The sequence below is a fragment of the Artibeus jamaicensis genome, unplaced genomic scaffold (assembly GCF_021234435.1).
Source record: "Artibeus jamaicensis isolate MK-2021 breed Jamaican fruit bat unplaced genomic scaffold, CSHL_Jam_final contig_1028, whole genome shotgun sequence".
Classification (NCBI taxonomy): domain Eukaryota; kingdom Metazoa; phylum Chordata; class Mammalia; order Chiroptera; family Phyllostomidae; genus Artibeus; species Artibeus jamaicensis.
This window is the reverse complement of record NW_026521201.1, coordinates 3227885-3248415: the sequence shown is the minus strand read 5'-3', so window position 1 is coordinate 3248415 and position 20531 is coordinate 3227885. Positions and strand designations below refer to the sequence as shown.

General features: G+C 40.6%; 1 protein-coding gene across 1 annotated transcript in view; it reads left to right on the top strand.

Annotated features, from left to right (window-relative positions):
- Positions 1-11521, top strand: part of NDUFA9 (NADH:ubiquinone oxidoreductase subunit A9) — a 43296-nt gene extending 31775 nt beyond the window's left edge. Inside the window, exons 9-11 of the mRNA XM_037152894.2 lie at positions 3892-3987; positions 5615-5681; positions 11227-11521. Of these exons, the coding sequence (XP_037008789.2) occupies positions 3892-3987; positions 5615-5681; positions 11227-11397 (334 nt within the window). The 3' untranslated portion in view covers positions 11398-11521. The remainder of the gene's footprint in view (positions 1-3891; positions 3988-5614; positions 5682-11226) is intronic.
- The last annotated feature ends 9010 nt before the right edge of the window (positions 11522-20531 follow it).

The following is a 20531-nucleotide window of genomic DNA, read 5'->3' as shown; positions in this document are numbered from 1 at the left end:
AGGATAACAACCAACCATGAAACAAAAAACACCCAGAACTGCCAGAAAATCAAACTGTATGGAAGTCTCATAACCAATGATTTAAAGAAGCCATATTTATCCAGATGGGTTCTGGGAAAGAAGACATGGTATGGTGGTGGTGGCCAGAAGAATGGGTTGTCCCACATTCACGTGTGGATGAAATGGAGAGGGATACCTTGAGAGTGAGTGGTCCCAGCCCCGGGGCAGAACATGCAGCCCAGTGTTTCAATACCAGGAAAGTAAATCTTCATAACTTCTGGCTGTAAAAGCCAGTAGGGATTGGGGTGGCAGAAGAAACTGCCGGTCTTTCAGGGGACTGTCTCTGAGATAGGACTGAGTTCCCATAAGACTATCAGGTGATTTCTCAAAAGAACCCTTACAAGCAAGAAGGGACTGGCAAGTAGGGATAAAAAGCAAGGACTTAGATTACTGTATCCAGCAAAGCTATCATTTAGAATGGAAGGGCTGATAAAGTGCTTCCCAGACAAGGTAAAGCTAAAGGAGTTCATCATCACCAAACCCTTATTATATGAAATGTTAAAGGGACTTAGCTAAGAAAAAGATGATAAAAATGTGAACAGTAAAGTGACAACAAACTCACAACTATCAACAGCTGAACCTAAAAAAAACAAAAACCCAAACAACTAGAAGAGGAGATCATATGAAGGGTTAGATGCGTGAAGGGATAAGGGGGAGTATAGGGGGGACAGTATAGGGATTAAGATGCATAATTGGTAGGTACAAAATAGGGAGATGTTAAGAAAAGTATAGGAAACGGAGAAGCCACAGAACTTACGTGCACGACCCATGGACATGAACTGAGGGGCAGATTGGAGGGAAGTGGTGTACTGGGTGAAGGGGGAATAATCGGAACAACTGTAATAGGATACTCAATAAAATATACTCAAAATATATCAGAGACCTCAGTGTAAGTGCTAAAACTTTGGGGAAGAAAAGTAAAATTTTTAACCCTTGAGTTAGGTTGATTTTTTTTTAGATATTACAAAAGCATACTCCATAAAAGAAAAAATGTATACATTCAGTTAATCAAAATTAAAAACTTTTGTACTTTAAAGATTTCATTAAAAAATGATAAAAAGATGAGTGAGGAGATCATCAACAAAAAGGCAGGAGAGGTGGATCAGAGTGGTATATGGAAAGTCTGAGGATAGAGAAGATAGGAAGTACTCCCTGGGAGTACAGAGAAGGGCACTTGTAGGAGGGAATAGTAGTATTGCAAAGTGATGCTCGGTCTTCCATTTGAAGGTAGTGATCAGAAATCCAAGGGGAAGCCAGTTAGTCCATTTCTTTCTCTACAACTCTGTCTTGGTGGCAGTTTAGGCACAGCAGACAGAGCAGGCAGTTGGCTGGGTTAACCAGAGTAGGGCTTTTGCTCTGCTGGTATAGTGGAGAGGAGGCTGGGGGGCAATGTCTTGCTGAGAATAATTGCAAAGGAATTACCATGAAATCTTAGCTGGGAAGGACACAGACTTCAGTGTACCATGGTCTGTGAGCAGGGAGTGGCACTTAAACCAGGCTTTGAGACACTTTTAATGGAACACAAGGTACTGGAGAACAGCTGAAGAGCAAAATAATTACATATAATTAGTTTGCCCATGATTCTAGTATGGCTTGTCTTCAGAAGGATTACAAATTGTTCTTTGATATAGCATATATTATATGCCCTGCAGTGCTCTTTATACATCCTTCTGGAACTTGAAGGAAGCTATTTGATTGTCCCCTGACTTTTTTCCCTTCATTTTATTTTTGGATGAAAATGTCAGAATGATGAGGTTCTCATTACATTACTTTTATTTAGCTCTCAGCCGTCACAAGCTTTCAGAGGCAAAAGGGATTAGGAAAGTGTGAAGAGATATTAAAAGGTAGTATTATACATAATAATAGTAATTAAAGCTAGGTTATACTGGTACAAAACTACTCGGATTCGAGAAATAGCATATAAAGTCTAGAAACAGTCATAAATATACATAAGAATAGTGTGTGATAAAGATGCCATTTCAAAATGTGGGAAGAAGGTAGATTATTTAGTAAATGGTATTACATATTTTCCTTATAACAATACAAAACTACATCGCTGAAAGAACTTTTGAATTAAGAAAAACAACTGAAAAAAAATATGTGGAAACTTATGTTACTGCTGACTGGAGAGGGATTTTCCAACTATTAAGCCAGACCATAAAGTAAAAGAAATCAGTAGTTTTGATTATGTGGAATTTTATACTGTTACATGCCACAAAACACCTAAACATTGAAAGGTAAAATATAAACAGCAAAAGATATTTACAACTATGTTATTAAAATATAAAGAACTCTACAAATTATTCTTATAGATAGGAACTCCAGGAGGAAAAGAAAAGAAGTGTAAATGGCCAAAAATATATTAAAAAAATTAATCTTTAGTATTAAAATAATGTTAATTAAACCATTGAGGTACCTTTTTTACCTGGCAGATTGACAAAATTTTGTTTACTTTTTATGCCTAAATTAATTTTTGGTGAGTGGGCTATTAGCATTCTATGTAAATTTGTATGATCTTGTCAGAAGGTACTTTGGAAGTAGTCAGTAAAAGCGTTGAAATCTCACAGTATACTTTGAGAAGTTTCACTTGTAGAATGTATCCTAAACACATAGCTGTGGATAAGCACAAATATTTGCTATAAGAATGCTTATTAAGATGTTATTTTACAAAGGAAAAATGTTTTTAGTAGCCTAAATATCCCCAAACTGGGAATTGGTAAAATAGGTTATGATTACGTGCAGTGCAGGATATGCAGGCATTGACCATGGACTGGAGGACTTAATGACATTGAAAGATGCTTGTGGTTTACTAGTAAGTGAAAAAGACATTACAGAGCAGGATGAACTGTATAGTCTTACACTTATCAAAACAAGAATGTATATGTAAAGGGGTGAGAGGGATATATATTAAATGTTTAGTTGGCCAAAAAGGCCATATGTTTTTTTTTCTGTAAAAGACATTTCCATTTTCACTAATAACTTTCTTTTTTTTTTTTAAGATTTTATTTCTTTATCTTTAGAGGGGAAGGGAAGGAGAGAAATATCAATATGCAGTTGCCTCTCGTGAGTCCCCTGCTGGGAACTGGCCTGCAACCCAGGCATGTGCCCTGGCTGGGAATCAAACCGCGATCCTCTGGTTCGCAGGCCCATGCTCAGTCCCCTGAGCTACACCAGCCAGGCTCATTCTCACTAATAACTTTCTTGATTTGGATATTTGGAATATGTTGGCTATCCTCTGTGTGGTATAACATCGATTGTTCTCAGTGTCTCACTTTGATTGGTATCAACTTCATCTGGTTTACCCAACCACAGAGCATCGTGCAGCAAGAAATCTCTGGCACAAAACTTAGAAACCACTTTTGACATGTTCCATCAGTCATAGCACTTTCTTCATACACTGCACAAATCTTTTTTTGCACTTTAGTTGCATTTTTACCTTTCTTGAAATATAAAGAATAATATGCCAAAATGTTGCATATTTTCTTCCATCTTCAATAATGAAATGACTACAGAAAAATTCACTGATTTTGATAAGCTTTTTTAAATGCACACTGATAAGACAGCTGTCACAATACAGTCTAACAGAGTTGTTCCAAACAAAGTTAAAGACAACCGAGTGCTACTAGAGCCATCTTATGGAAACAACAAACATTTTGCCCAACCCAATACATTAACTTTATCTCTGGTGAGACTATGATAAATTTTCTGTGCTAACTTGTATTTACTACAGTATATTTGTATTCCTTTCTCATTAGGAAAATGTTGTTTTTGTTAAAAAAGTGAGTTTATAGGTGCCAATAATTTGAGTAACTATGAATTCTTTCTTCGTAGGCCCAATCGATACCTTCTTTTTGACCTGGTGCAGTATGTCTTTGGTGTGGCGCACAGACCCTTCCTCCCATACCCTTTGCCCCATTTTGCCTATCAGTAAGTAAAGTGCTTATTTTTGTGCCTTCTAAAATAGAGCTAACTAGATACATTTGTTTGTAATGCTCTCACTAAGGGTTATAAAGGAATGTGTTCCATACAGGGAAGTGTTAGAATCTCTGACTAGAATGTTCTCTTAATACCTTGAAAAGTCTAGAAAAGGAACAGAGATGTCTAAGAAAGGGAAATGCAGGTTACTTTGGATGATAAAAACAGTGTTGAGAGGTTAAATCTGCAGTTCTTCACATTCTCCAATTAAAAATTACTGAGTTTTAATTTGGAAAAGTATCTTACTTGGAAGGTTGGATAAAGGAGAAATGAGGTTTCTCTGTGTTTCACATCGCTTACTCAGAAGTGACAAAAGGATTCCTCTTTCTTCAACCATTTAGATCATGCAGTTGGGAGAAGGAGCCAGGTTGATTCAGTCTTGGCCTATGATTCCCTTATCTTCTTTCCCTGCTTTCTTGGTAGTTGAGCACTACCTTTGTAAGTTGAGCATCTCAGAATTATGTCACACTGTCATGTCCTCATCTGGGATACTTTCACATCCAGTTTGCCAGAGACTGATTTATAAACCAATATAGCGGTTCACTCCTTCATCCATTAATTCGACAAATTTCATTGAATGCCTACTATGTTACAGGCAATGCACTAGGGACTTGAGATGTTACAGTTAGCTCTAACAGAGGTATCAGAAGAATAGTCAGAACACAGTGCGATGATAATCTTTATTGAGAATATTCTATTTTTAGGCTGTCTCTACTTCTCATTTAATACTCACAGTGACTCTGAAGTAGGTAGGGAAGAATGAGTATACAGTGTGAGTGTAAGAAAGAGGCTAGGACAGAGCATGGGGATACCTACATTTAAAGGACCAGCAGAGTAAGAGACATTTATCAAGGATGCTAAAAAAGAGTAATAGAATGTTTAAGTGAAAAATGAAGAGAGTTTGGAAGCCTAGGTGTCAAAGGAAAGGTAGTGTTCTGTGTTTGTCTTTTTTTTTCACTTTTAAATCACTTTTATTTATTTTTTAAATTTTTAAATTGTTGTTCAAGTATAGTTTTCTTTTACTCACATCCCAGCCCCCCCCCCCCAGTTATAGTTTATGTGCAATATTTGCATTTGTTTGGGAAAGAGTGTTTTAAGGGGAATGACTTCAGAACACGGAGCATTGCTACTTGTTCATATCTGTATCTCTGGCACTGGACAATGCTTGACACACAGTGGGCACTGTTAGTGTTTGCACACTCCTTGGCTTGCCCTGCCTGCATCTTTAATGGAAGAATATATGAATATATATGAGGCTTAAATTGTGTTGAATTTCAGACTTCTGAATGTTAGGTCTTTATTTGTTTTATGGTTGGTAGCTTTATTTTAAGTTTTTAAGATTCATTGTCTCTTTGATAGAGAATAAGGATTGTCAGCAGTTACAGTGGTTAGACTGGGTTAACTTGAAAGGAAAGATGACCTCATAGATAGTGGTGACAGGATGGTGATTATTTTCTTAAAAAGAATTCTGCGAATTCCTGCCTCTACAACAGTTGTTCTTCTGTGGTTCTTATAGGCTAGCTTGAATATTTGGCATAGGGACACTTATTACATGTGCTGTATTTATTTTTTTATCTAGATTGGTAGCACGACTCTTTGAAACCAGTCCATTTGAGCCATGGACAACAAGGGATAAAGTGGAACGGGTGAGTATAAGTATGGTGAACATCTGCATGGGCAGACACTGGGCAGAGAGCTGCAGAAATGGATATTAGTAAAAGGCAAAAGATTTTTACTATTTGAAGAGAAACCGGAGTATAGAGATACATAAGTTAAAACCGATTTTTGTTTGCTTGCTTGCTGGGGTTATTTTCATGCTTTTGTCTGTCTCTTATCCTTCTCTGTGAGGTCAGCCCCTCACCCTGCGAGTGGATGAGTGCACTCAAACTCATCCACTCTCAGCTTGCTTCATAGTGTGGTTCCTCTGTTACTTTCTCTCTGACATTATAAATTTTTTTCTCTGTTGGATTATTCCCACCAGCATAGAAATATGTCTTAAGAGTTTCACGTTTTTTCTATTGAAAAATCATTTCTGTTTTTCAGTTAGAGTTGACATACTGACTGATCTTCCTGATAAATCTCACACCCATCTGACACCACACATAGAAGTTACAATATTATTCACTATATCCCCTGTGCTGTACTTTGCATCTCCATGACTGTAGTGTGACGGCCAGTTTGTACTTGTCATCCCTTCACCTTTTCACCTACCTCCCATCCCCTCCTATCTGGCAACCTTTAAAATGTTCTCTGTATCTGTTTCTTTTCTTCTTGTTCATTTATTTTGTTTTTTAGATTCAGTTGTTGATATGTATTTATCACCATTTTATTTTTGATATCTTTGATTTTTTTTATTTCTCTTAAATAAGTTTCTTTAACATCTCATATAATACTGGTTTGGTGATGATGAACTCTTTTAGCTTTTTCTTATCTGGGAAGGTCGTTATCCTTTGGTTCTAAATGATAGCCTTATTGGGTAGCATTATCTTCATTGTATAGATCCAGGCTTTTCATCACTGAATATTTCTTGTCAATCCCTTCTGCAAAGTTTCTGTTCAGAAATCAGCTGCTAAGTCTTATAGTAGTTCCCTTATAGGTAACTTACTGCTTTTCTCTGCTGCTTTTAAGATTCTCTCTCTGTCTTTAACCTTTGGCATTTTAATTGTGATGTGTGTTGGTGTGGACCTCTTTGGGTTGATTTTGTTTGGGACTCTTGGTGCTCTCTGGACTTCTATGTCTTTTTCCTTCACAAGGGTGGATAAGTGTTTTCTCATTTTTTAAAATAGTTTTTTAATTTCTTGCTCTCTTCTCCTTCCAATACTCCCATTATGTGAATATTGGTACCCTTGAAGTTGTCCTAGAGGCTTCATATATTATTCTCATTTTTTAGATTCTTTTTTCTTTTTGCTGTTCTGATTGCGTTTTCCTTCCTTACATTCCAAATCACTGATTTGATTCTCATCTACTCTACCATTGATTCCCTGTAAGTTAGTCTTTATTTCAGTTAGTGTATTCATTTCTGTATCTTTCATTTCTTTTTTATGCTGTTGAGGTTCCAAGTTCATTGGGCATCCTTATAACCAGTGTTTTGAACTCTGTATCTAATAGATTGCTTGTCTCCATTGTTTAGTTCTTTTTCTATAGTTTGTTTTGTTCTTTAATTTGGGACATATTTCTTGTCTCCTCATTTTGGCAGCCCGTACGTGTTTGTTTCCATGTATTAGGTAGAGCTGCTATGTCTCCCATGCTTGGTAGAGGACTAATGTAGTAGGTGTTCTATAGGGTCTGGTGGTGTAGTCTCCCTGATCACCCAACCTGTGCTCAAGGTGCACCCCCTATTTGGTTTGTGTATGTCTTCCACTTGTAGTTGAGCCTTAATTGTTGGTATATCATTGGGAAGTATTTACTCCAAGCCAATCAACTGCAAGGACTGGCTATGACCACCAACCTCTAACCACTGTGGAGGATCAGCTGTTCAGGGGCCCACCCCACAGAGCAGGACTTACTTCAGCGGGGCTCTGGTGCCTGCTGAGTCTATCCCTTGAGTGTGTCACTTGTGGAGGTGGTTGGGTTGTGATACTTTGACTTGGTCTGAAGCTGTCCACTGGGTGTGCTGTTTCAGGGGCCTTCTGTGAGGTTCAGGCTAATATCAGCCACTGCCTGTGTTCTGTCTGGGGCCACCAGCATGAGCTAAAAAGTGATCTGCAGATGGCTGCTACTTGCTCTGGGCTTGGAGGTGCCCAGGTAAGGCTAAGCTGCAACCAAGGCTGGCAATGCTAGCACTGGGCCTGGAGCCATTTAGCACAGTGAGGCCAGATGCTGCTTGTTTGAGAGATTTTAGGGAAGTTTGAGACATGAGCCAAGACCGGCCATTTGTATGGAAGAGCCACTGGAACTGGAAACATCTTGGGTGGGTCTGGAAGTTGGGTGGGGGAGAGCCTCAGGGAGTCTCCAGGGTGATGCAACCTGGTGCCTGGTCTCTTCCTGGCACTGGAACCCTGGGTGGGGCTGGAGGGGGGACTGGTACATGGCTGGGACCCCTTGTTCTTCATGGGGGAACCTCCATAGCAGAGGTGTCTTTCCTGGTTTTTATCTGCCACATGTGAGTTATGGTACTGATCCCAGACTGATCCTCATCTCCACCCCTCCTACCAGTCTTGATGTGGCTTTGTCTTTAAACCCCTAGTTGTACTTGCATTCAACCAGATTTCAGGCACTTCTGAATGATGGTTGTTCTTCAGTGTGGTGCCAGTGTGAGCCAGGTTGATGGAGTCTCAGATATAGCACCTGCCCGCCACCTCTGTTGCTCTGTTGGGGAGGGCTCAGTGAAGGAACAATGGCCTCTACCAGCTGCCCTCCCCCAAGCTTTCATCCTGATGTTAGATAGATAATTCAGTTCTTCCCTGTATGTCTCTGGTGCCTTTGAAGCTGCTGCATCTGTGATGGAGCTGAGAGGGAATGAGTCTGCTAAGTCTGTGTACAAGCCCTTTAAGAGGAACTGCCTGGGATTCCAGAAGCCCTTCATCTCCCTCAGCCCCAGTCCCTGCTGGTTGTCACAGCCAGAAGTTATGAGGCTTCTCTTCCTGGCACTGGAACCCTGGGTGGGGCTGGAGGGGGGACTGGTACATGGCTGGGACCCCTTGTTCTTCATGGGGGAACCTCCATAGCAGAGGTGTCTTTCCTGGTTTTTATCTGCCACATGTGAGTTATGGTACTGATCCCAGACTGATCCTCATCTCCACCCCTCCTACCAGTCTTGATGTGGCTTTGTCTTTAAACCCCTAGTTGTACTTGCATTCAACCAGATTTCAGGCACTTCTGAATGATGGTTGTTCTTCAGTGCACTTGGAATTTTGATGTGGTTTTGGGAGGAGGCAAGTACCACATTTACCTACATCGCCATCTTGACTGGAAGTTGAGCTCTATCTTTTTTTTTTTAAGGCAAATTCCTCCCTTCCTACCCTATTTGTCCCTTTGCATCAAAACTCCTCAGAAGGGCTGTCTGTACCTGCTGTTGATGGTTTCTTACCTCACTTTTTCTTTAACCCATTCCAATCAGGCTTTTATTCCCATTTTGCCCTTAAAACTGCTCTTTTCAAGGTCTCCTTCGATCTCTATTGTGCCAAATCCAATAGTGAGTTCTCTGGCATCATCTCACTCCATCCATGAGGTGCTCTCTCCTTGAAACCTGAATTTCCATCTATTTCCTGGCCAGTTCCACAGTATCTTGTTCTTCTTATTCTGAAGAAAGGCATTCTATTAGGCCATGCCTTTCGGTCTGCCTTCTTGGTTTGCCCTCTTTCCGATCTGTAAATGTTGGGGGATCCAAGGGCTCTCTCCTCAGCCTTTTGGTATCTTATCTCATCCTCTAAGTAACCCTCATCTAGTCCCATGCTCCAGCTGCAGTTTGTAACTCATAGCTGCAGTTGTATCTTCAGCCCTGAATTGCCCCCTAACGCAGCTGCAGACTCTAATCAATTTAGATAATATCATAGTCATCTGAAATAGAACATGTCCATAAATAGAATTGCAATTCCACCTTTCTCATCACAGTTAACAGTATCACTATTAGCTCTGTCAAGAGGGTAGGCATCCCTCTTGATTTCTTCCTTTCCTATCCATCTAGATCTAAATGAGAGCTCTCCAATCACACTTTCTGCAGTGATGGAAATGTTTCATAATGTGCAATGTCTAAGATGTAACCACCAGCAACATGTCACTGTTGAATAGTTGAAATGTGGCTTGTGTGACTCTAGAAATAAGATTTGAGTTATATTTAATTTTAATTAATTTAAACTTAAAAACTGGCTAGTGGCTACTGGAGCTCAAGCACAGCTTGAGACCATCAGCAAGTATGGTTTTGGCAGCCCTCAAAATATATGCCAGATCTTACAGCTTCTACCCTTTTCTACTTTTTTATTCATCTTTTTATTATGAAAATATTTATAATAGCATTGAAATTTTTCAACCTACAGAAAGGTAAAGAACATCATTGTCTCTACTCCATCCACTTTAATCCGAGTGGGTAACTTCTTTCTTTCTTATTCTCTTGACCAGTTTCCTGCCACCTCTCTAGACTCTCCACAGTGTGCTGGACTCCATAGCTCTGCCTCTTTCCTTCTTGTTGTCTCCTGTCCTAGTCTGATCCATTGATATTTGCCCAGTGCTGTAAAAGTGTTTCTAGGGAGGACTCAAAATAAAACAAAAGTAATGTACAGTCTCTACCTTTGAAGACCTGTTGACCTTTTATCAACGAGAAACAGCCAAATTGCCCTCTGAATGTAACCTAAAAGCTGAAATGTAGAGGAGGCGAACAGTAGTCCTCAGGGAACACGTGTGCATGGGCAGTCACTGTCCTCACCTCTGACAGGCTGGAAAGCTAACACTGTTTTCAAGGTGTCCCTTCTATGTTCATGGAAGATTGGGTAAGAGGATTGATGATCAGAACACTTCACTGTGTCTCACACTGATATGCCTCTTACATTCGTGATCGGAAAAGTGGTGCTGTAGTCGGCTGAGTGGGCCTTAGATTTGGTTTGGAGGTTGCTTTATGGCTCTGGTGAAAGAATCACAGACTGTCAGGTGGGAGGATGGAGATCTTTGGAAGTCTCATAGTTGATTCTCCTTTCTTACAAACAAGATGGGTTTGGATTTGTAGATTTGTACTTAACATTAGTCAACCAGGTTGGTATAGCTGGAACACAAAAGTTAATGTATTATCCCTTAATGAGCAAGGACAAATGTTAATTATTTCTTTAATTCAGTAGTTAAAATTGAGGCAGAAAGCCTGTGCATGGACAAAAAATACATGGTCTTTCAGTCCTATTTTACTCTTAAACCCTCCTATAAAGCCACCGCTGACAAATTTGATGACTTGTGCCCCTCGAGTTAGATTTATTTTTGTCTAAATCTGTAGAATGCTTCACTGAGAGCCTGTGTTCTGTGCTCATGGATAGTGCTGGGGGTGTTGAGCTGGTATTTGGTGACCTTGCCCTTTTTTTCCCTTAAATCCTTTTTCTCTGGTCTCCTTTAGTGAGTTTCAGGAATCCAACACTGCCACATATCCTTTGAAGACAGTCAAGTCTCAGTATCAGGACTCAGGCCAGTTTGAGTGTTAAGTGCTTGCTAGGATAGCACTTGGTGTTCCTGGCTAGATTTCAGCACTCTCTGTGGTTCTTTGTTTATTCAAAGGTTCACATCACTGACATGATATTGCCTCACCTGCCCGGCTTAGAAGATCTTGGTATTCAGGCCACACCACTGGAAATGAAGGCCATCGAGGTGCTGCGGCGTCATCGCACTTACCGCTGGCTCGCTTCTGAAATTGAAGATGTGAAGCCAGCCAAGACTGTCAACATTTAGTGGCCCCTGTGCTGCCCTTGTCTTTTTGGTGTCATTTGGGTCACCTGGCTATCACCCAGTCCACTTTCATCAGAAAATCCTGTAAATAGTGAATAAGATTTCTCTATTAAAACGTCTGAGGTTATATTCTGCAGCAGCATTTTCTTTCTTGATTTATAAAATTATAAATTCAGCTAATTATAATTGGATCATAATTTCATTTAAAAACATATATTTAATAATGACATGTATCATTTATCCTTTGAAATGCTGAAGGATTTGAATTTCCCTCTGTCAAGAAATTTCTTTCATAAGAGCCTCTTTTTAATGTCAAAATAATGTGACAACCACAAGTGATATGTAATTGTCTTTACCATTCATTAGTTGAGAAAATATGTAATATTCCATAGCTAATCTGAGTTTATTTTTAAAAATTAATCTGAATGACATTTACATATATTTTTAAAACAGTACATACATATAAAACATTGTAGACAGATTCTCAAACTCTGTGCAGTAATCCCATAGTCTTCTTCCCTGGTCTGAACTGCATGAGGTCTCTGTGCCCCACTGTCCTTCTTTGCTTGTCCTTTCATACTTCCTCAGACCAGTGCCAAAGGTTTCTTTTTAATTTTCTTTGGCCCTAAGGAATCCTGTTTTGGCCCTGGCTGGTGTAGCTCAGTGGATTGAGCACGGACCTGTGAACCAGAGGGATCCTGTTTTCTTTAATCTGAGTCACCTGGCATTACATTAGGTTCCTAATCAAAATGCCGCAGTGCCCAACTGAGCATGAAGGAAGTGTTCCCTAGGCCACACCAAGTAAGTCCTGAACCAGGCAACACTTTTCCTGATCCTTCTGAGTGAAGGCAGGTGGCTTTCTTCTCCATCTTCTGTTCTTCCCTCCAAAATCTTCATGTATTCTGCCTTTTAGGGTATTATTTAGTACCAACTATGCACAAATTTAACATAAAATATTAAGGTTTGAATTAACTTTATTTCGTATATTTAATTTTAAGTCTCTTAGAGGTGGAAGACCTTTACCAACAGAGGAAACAATTGTATGATCCCGAACTTTTTGAATTCTCTTCTGAGTGTGTGGAGATTGCATGTGACCAGGAACTGTACCGAGTACAAGATCCGGGCACCTGCATCCAGGGAGATTCTTATTACGATAAAAAGGGATGAGACTTCCGCCAAGATGGAGGCATAGGTGGAGACGCGGTGCCTTCTCACACAACCAAGTTTAGAGACAACTAAATATTAGCAACAGAAAACACAGCCAGAACACAGAAAATTGAACTTTTTGGAAGTCTGTTAACAACAAATTCTTCAGCCTGACCGGTAAGGGGTGAAACCAGCAGCTGCTGGAGTGGGGTTGCACAGGAAAACTCGGTCAGATGGACTGAGGCGCGTGGAATCCAGGCGCAGTGTTGGACCTAGTGAGAGACCGAGCAACCGACCGAGCGAGCAACCGTGGGGAAACAGCGAGGGAGCAGGGCTGCGGGTTGACTGTGGTCGCGCATTTGTGTGCGGATAGACAAGCGACGGAGTGGGCAATTGGACTGGGACCCAGCGGGTCCCAGCGGCAAGCGGCAGCGGAGGGCACCGCCGTTTCCCTGCTCTGACCCCACCTCCACATACAGCGTCATAACCCAGTGACTCTGAGTGGCCTGGCCCTGGTGAACCACCCAAGGCTCTGCTTCTCACCCAGCTGTGAGAAACAGCAGAGGGGGCCGCCATTTCCCCGCTCTGACCACGCCCCCACATACAGCATCACAACCCAGCGACCTGGGAGTCCAGGGCTCCGCTCCTCACACTTAAAGGGCACAAGCAGACCAAAAATGGCTCAAGAAGATCTCAAAGCCCCAGAGCCTATAAATCTAAGTGATGAAGAAATAGCAAAACTCTCAGACGCACAGTTTAAAACACTGGTCATCATGATCCTCACAGAACTGGTTGATTATAGCCACAAATTAGACAAACATATGAAGGCGAAACTAATTGAAATGAATGGAATTGCACAGGAAACCAATAGTGATGAAAAGGAAACTGGGACTCAAATCAATGGAGTGGACCAGAAGAAAGCAAATAATGGCCAAACAGAAAAGAGTCAAGAAGCAAGAATTCAAATAAATGAGGAGAGTCTTAGGAACCTCCAGGACATCTTTAAACGCTCCAACATCCGAATTATAGGGGTACCAGAAGGGGGAAAGGCACAGCCACCAGTGGAAAACTTATTTGAACAAATAATAAAAGAGAATTTCCCCAATCTGGCAAAGGAAATAGACTTCCAGGAAATCCAGGAAGCTCAGAGAGTCCCAAAGAAGTTGGACCCAAGAAGAAACACACCAAGGCACATCAGCATTACATTAGCCAAGATTAAAATGAAGGAGAGAATCCTAGAAGCAGCAAGAGCTAAGGGGACAGTCACCTACAAAGGAGTCCCCATCAGGCTGTCAGTGGATTTCTCAAAAGAGACCTTACAGGCAAGAAGGGGCTGGAAAGAGGTATTCCAAGTCATGAAAACCAAAGACCTACAACCAAGATTGCTCTATCCAGCAAAACTTTCATTTAGAATGGAAGGACAGATAATGTGCTCAGATAAGATCAAATTCAAGGAGTTCATCATCACCAAGCCCTTATTATATGAAATGTTAAAGGGACTTATCTAAGAAAAAGAAGATAAAAAATAGGAGCAGTGAAAGGACAGCAAACTCACAGTTAGTAACAACCACACCTAAAACAAAAGCAAACTAAGAGGACAGCTAGATCAGGAGTGGAAACATAGAAATGAAGATCTCAAGGAGGGTGAGCAACAGGGGAGTGGGAGGAGGAGAAGGGGAGAGAAGGTACAGAAAATAAGTAGCATAGACAGTAGATAGAAAATAGATGGGGGGCAAGAATAGTATGGGAAATATAGAATCTAAACAACTTGAGACACATGGTAATAAACTAAAGGGAGGGTAATGGGGACGGGGAGGTAGCATGGTGGGGAATGAAGGGGGGAATAGAACAACTGTAATGGCATAATCAATAAAAAATAAATTAATTAAAAAAAAAAAGGGATGAGTTGTCCATTTAGTCTGCTTTTCCTATCGGGACTTCAAACCCTGCCCTGTGGGAGGTACACCAGTAGCCCTGCTCTCTGGATTAAGTTGCTCTCTACCTGATTGTCAAAGCCGATTTGGGCCTGCAAGACTATAAACCCACCCTTTTTATCATAACATTGTCGTTTATAATTTACCTACATTTCTCATTACACCTCTGTGATCCAACAGATCTATTTGCCTTCTGATCCTACTCTAAATTCTAAATCCTTTTTGTCCTGGGCCCTCCTTGTATATTCAGCTTTGCTTGGCTCTGTAGTCACCTCCAACTTGATCCTAATGATACACGTAAGTTCTCTAATGGAAGCATTTATGGAGGTATATGTTAGAGCACTGAGCATAGGAAGAAGAGGCTATCTCAGAACAGTTAGGGAAAACTTCATAGAAAATGGATTTGTAAAGCTGCCTTGAGGATAACCAGGTGAAATGTGGGAGTGTGCATGTGAGTGTGTGTGTGTGAGAAAGGTGTGTGTGTTTGTGTGAGAAAGAAGCAGTTGGTGTGAAGAGAAGAGCAAATGCACTGGGGCTTGAGAGAAAGTAGGTGTTTACCAGGATGCAGGGGCCAGTCAGTGTGTCAGGAAAGAGCAGTGAGGAGTTTAACCTTTATCTTTAGGTGATGCAGAATGGTTTAGCTGCTAAGCTCTGTACAGGTTTGGGGAATGCCATCACTTCTTAGCTGTGAGATTTGGACAAAATCACCTGACCTCAGCTTCAATTTCCTTGTCTGTAAAAGGGAGATGATGATGATGATAATACTCGAAAATAACCTACATCATAGCATTACAGTGAGGAATTAAATGTGATAAAACTTCTGAAATGCTGAGCCCAGCATATGGTAGGCAGTAAGTGGATGTTATCATTTAAGTAGGAAACACCATGACTGAGTCCATGCATTTGTTTCCTGACTTAAAGTAATAGCTGTCTTTTTTGAGGGAGGGGTGATCCCTGTTTTTTAAATGATGGAAGTGGGCTTATAGAAGGTAAACAGTCCCATTAGTACATGGCTGAGCTGCTTTTTGGCCTAGATCTATGTGGCTCCTAACCATGCCCTGTTCCAAGGATGCTCAGGAGAAAGATGTACATGATCAGACTGACACTCTAGAAGGTGATGGAATGAATAGGAAGGGAAGGCATATTTGAAGAAACCTTTCCAGTGAAGGAAAGGTCTGAGAGAATGAGAGCAAGAGCAGGGCTGAAGGTTGAAGGGTGTAAAAACAAAAACAAGAAACAAATTCACACTTAGTAAGGAGAGACATTTATCTGAAAGGATTATTGTAAGGGAGGGAAAGGACTATTACAATTAAAGATCAGAACAAAGCCTGAGCAGTGGTGGGGGTTCTCAGGACCTGGAGTGAGCTTGTGGGAAAGGGGTGGAGGATTTGAATGCCCTCTGGATTCTGTAAGAGCTGGAATGCAGGGAGGTTTTAGGCCATTTATATGCTAAATAGCTTTATCCAGAGGAACAATGAACCACCCTTACCTATATGACAGGAGGTAGTTCTGTAGATTGGAGCAGGTGCCCACTGCCCACTGAAGTTAGGTTCCTACCTCCTGCAGAAGAGGGAGATGGGGGTACTGCCTCCCTGATAATTTCATTTTCAAGGTATGGCTCTCGAGTCCTTGAGAAAGATGTTCCTGGGTTTTAAAATTGGCAAGAGGCTTTTTAAAAGATTTATGTCCATCTTTAAGGAACAGAGAATTACAAGTTCCTAAAGAAAATGCTCTTAGGGAGGTCAGGGGCCTAAAGTCAGGAAGAAGTCTGTCTAAAGTTGCTTCAGCTGCTGGAACGGCAAGGCCCTCTCCGTCAGGGCATGCGCAGATTTCAGCAACTTGATGAGCATTGGGGTGGTGCTGGCATAATTTGTGCTGCCTGGCCCTGGAGGACAGTGGAAGGGACAGAATTCAGAGCACAGATGGGGGATGAGCCTCAAACACCAGGCTAGTGTGGGTTGATAGTAATATGATTTCAATATCACATATTACTATTACTATACATTATTTTGTATTATTATATGCATTTGTTAATGTTAAACACAAAACTTATTTGCCATGTATTGAAAGTGCAACTTCAATTTTTGTCTCAACTTTTATGTAATTACTAGGAATTAAACCATATGAAAAGATTTTTTGTCATATTCACTGCTATATCTCAACACTTAAAAGAGGGCTACATACCTTGGTACTCGATGGATGGATGGATGGATGGGTGGATGGATGGATGGATGGATGCATGGAGTAGGGATTCCTTACTCTTGGGTGAAAACTCCCCTTGAGTCCACATTGTTTCGGTCTTGTTCAGATAAGAACAGTTTCAACTTGGTAATAAAATCTCGTTATAATAGGCTCGGTTTGGTCACTAGGGTATCCAGTCTCGTGCAGTAATTAAAACCCTAATGTTAGCATAAGTCTCTGCACTTCATCAATGGTGCAGGAAAACTGAGAAGATTGCTTACTTTCCTCAGCCTTCTCTTGTCTTCATCCCCTTACCAATAGAGGTTGTCCTGTCTCTGGAACTCGGCCAAGTGTGCTAGGGGATTGGGGAAAAGGGCGAGCGTCTTCACTGATGGGTGTTTGGCCCTTCTTGGCAACATGTTTAAATTGGATTTTGTGGAGTGCTTTCATGTAAGTGATGATGTTTGGGGATGATAACTGAAGCTGCAAAAGTAGAGGTTGCCGAGGATAAAGTATCATATTAATAAAACATCACCCATTAACACTTCAGTACAAATTAAAGTAGCTAATTTCACTGATAAGGGCCTGCAGGGCTGAAAAGGAATAATTTATGGGGGTGATGTACGTGTGTGTGGAGGGGAGGGGATGTTGCATGGAAGCAGCACTAAGAAATTCAAATTAAGGAGTTGTAAGGGAATTTACAGATTACTTAGTCCAGTCCCTGCATGTCATCACAGAAGACACTGAATAAAAACTAGAGATATGACAGCTCTGGGATTTGGGTGGACAAACACTTGTGGGTCAGGCAGTCAGTCCATAAATTGGAAATAGGGAATATGATAGGAAATAGAAGTACAGGGGAAATTTGTACTTCAGTGGAAAACTGTTGTCTGGAGTCTAGACTCATATGAGAACACTCTTTGGGCTTCTCTGGTTCCGACTCGATGCGAACTAATTCACAGCCCTATAATGCAAAGTAATGGTAATGGTGTCTATAGACACCACGTTCTGTCCGTGGAGGTTCAGCTGAACTTCCTCCCCAAGTTTTTCCCCCAATGACACATTTATTTCAGTGTTCCTGATGGCTGGATTCTCTCTTGAACCTCACCACTTAGCTCATCAATGAATTAAACACAGTCTTTAACATGTGTTCACTTCCTATCTGTATGAGAGTTGTGATTGTTCCCTCTGTTTCAGTGTTAGTAACAAAGGCACTGGGGGACTGGGCAGCCCTCCCGCTCCCTACAGAGGGTTATTCCCAGATGGTCACTGTTGCCAGATCCCCAGTTCAAATGAAGCTGAAATCTAGTTTTCAAAATGGTGTGAAACCTATTTATTTTTAAGTATTGATCACTAAGTTTTTTTAAAAGAAACATAAAATTTCTGTATGCCCAAGGAAACTTGGTGGTCTGATCCAGGCAAGTGGCTGCCTTGTCGGGTCAGGAAGCAGCGGAAAGAAATGGAGATCCGAGGAGGACCACGTGCTGCCCTGCGGCAGGCCCAGGGCTCCCTCATCTGTTTGCTCCTCCTCGGCGCGCCCCGTGAAGTGGACACCCTTCTTTTTCATATAGCCACAAAGAGGCCAGGTGCCAGAAAGTCGGTGACAGCAGCAGGACCAGACACATTTTCTGTCCAGCACTGTTTTCCCTACAACCAGGAACAGTGGGAAGTGGGAGAGGAAAGGAAAGGTGGTCAGGCTTTACAGTTCTGTGTGAAGCTAGGGCAAGCTTCACAAGAAATGTCAGTTGGAAGGAGATTGTTTAAGAGAGTGAGATGGTTGGGTTTCCAAAGAACTTTTCATAACCCACTACCTTCTCCAAATGATTTTATTTTTTAATGACAACTGAAGAAAGTTTATTTTTAATCTTTAATCTTTATTGTATTTTTTCCATTACCATTTTAGTCCCCTTATGCCCCTGCCTCAGCAATCACCACACTGTTGTCCATGTCCATGGAGTCCTTTTTTGGTTTTTGCTCAGTCCCTCCACCCCAGCCTCCCCCCACTCCCACACACACACTAGCTATCACCTGCTCTCCATTGGAGTCCATCTCTATTTTGCTGATTAGTTCAGTTTGTTCATTAGATTCCACATATGAATGAACTCATATGGTATTTGTCCTTCTCTGACTTGATTTATTTCACTTAGCACAATGTTCTCCAGGTCCATCTGTACTGTTGCAAATGATAAAATTTTCTTTTTATGGCTGAGATAAAACAACTTGTCCTTTGATGGACATTTGGGCTGCTTCCATATCTTGGTGATTGTAAATAATGCTGCAATGAACATAGAGGTGTTTATGTTCTTTCAAATTAGTGTTCTAGGTTCCTTCAGATATATTCCCAGAAGTGGGATTACTTGGTCAAAAGGTAGATACATTTTTAATTTTTTTGAGGTATCTCCATACTGCTTTCCACAGTGGCTGCACCAGCCTGCGTTCCCACCAGCAGTGCAGAAGGGTTCCCCTTTCTCCACATCCTGGCCAGCACGTGTTGATTTATTGATAGCCATTGTGACAGGTGTGAGATGGTATCTCATTGTGCTTTTAATTTGCATTTTTCTGGTGATTACTGACATTGAGCATCTTTTCATATGACTATTGTCCATCTGTATGTCCTCTTTAGAGAAGTGTCTATTCAGGTCCTTTGCCCATTTTTTAATTAGGTTATTTTTTTGGTGTGGAATTTTGTAAGTACTCTATATTTGGATACTAACCCCTTATCAGACGTTCTGCTGAATATGTTCTCCCATTCTGTGGGCTGTCTTTTTATTTTGTTAATGATTTCCTTTGCTGTGCAAAATGTTTTTAGTTGATGTAGTTCCATTTGTTCATTTTTTCTTTTGTTTCCCTTGCCTGGGGAGACGTATCTGATAAAAGATTTCTACAGGCACTGTCTGAGATTTTGCTGCCTATGTTTTCTAAGATTTTTATGGTTTCAGTTCTAACATTTAAGTGTTTGATCCATTTTGAATTTATTGTGTATGTTATAAGAAGGCGGTCTATTTTCATTTTTCTGCATATATCTGTCCAATTTTCCCAACATCATTTATTGAATAAACTCTCTTTAGCCCATTGCAAGTGCTTGCTTCCTCTGTCTATAAAGACAGAGGAACCTACACCTTTAATTGACTGTAAAGGTGTAGGTTAATTTTTGGGCACTCTATTCTGTTTCATTGATCATTGGTTGCTTTTATGCCAGTACCATGCTGTTTCGATTACTATGGCCTTGTAGTATAGTTTGATATTAGGTAGCATGATTCCTCCAACATTGTTCCTCTTTCCCAGGATTGCTGTTGCTATGTGGGACCTTTTGTGGTTCCATGTAAATTTTTGCAATATTTGTTCTAGTTCTGTGAAATACATAATTGGAATCTTGATTAGAATTGCATTAAATCTATAGATTGTTTTGGGTAGTATGCACATTTTAAAGATGTTCATTCTTCCTATCCAAGAACAAAGTATGTGCTTCCACTTACTTGTTTCTTCTGCAATTTCTTTCTTCAGTGTCTTATAATTTTTCAACTACAGGTCTTTTACATACTTGATTGGGTTTATTCCTAGGTATTTTATTCTTTTTGAAGTAATTGTGAATGGGATTGTTTTCTTAATTTCCCTTTCCGTTAGTTCATTATTAGCATATAAAAATGCAACTGATTTCTGGATATTAATGTTGTATCCTGCTACTTGGCTAAATTGATTTATCAGTTCTAGAAGTTTATTAGTGGAATCTTTGGGGTTCTCTTATGTACAGTATCATATCATCTGCAAAGGAAGATAGTTTTACTTCTTTCTTTCCAATTTGGATGTCTTTTATTTCTTCTTCTTGTCTGATTTCTAAGGCTAGGACTTTCAGTACTATGTCGAATAATAAAGGTG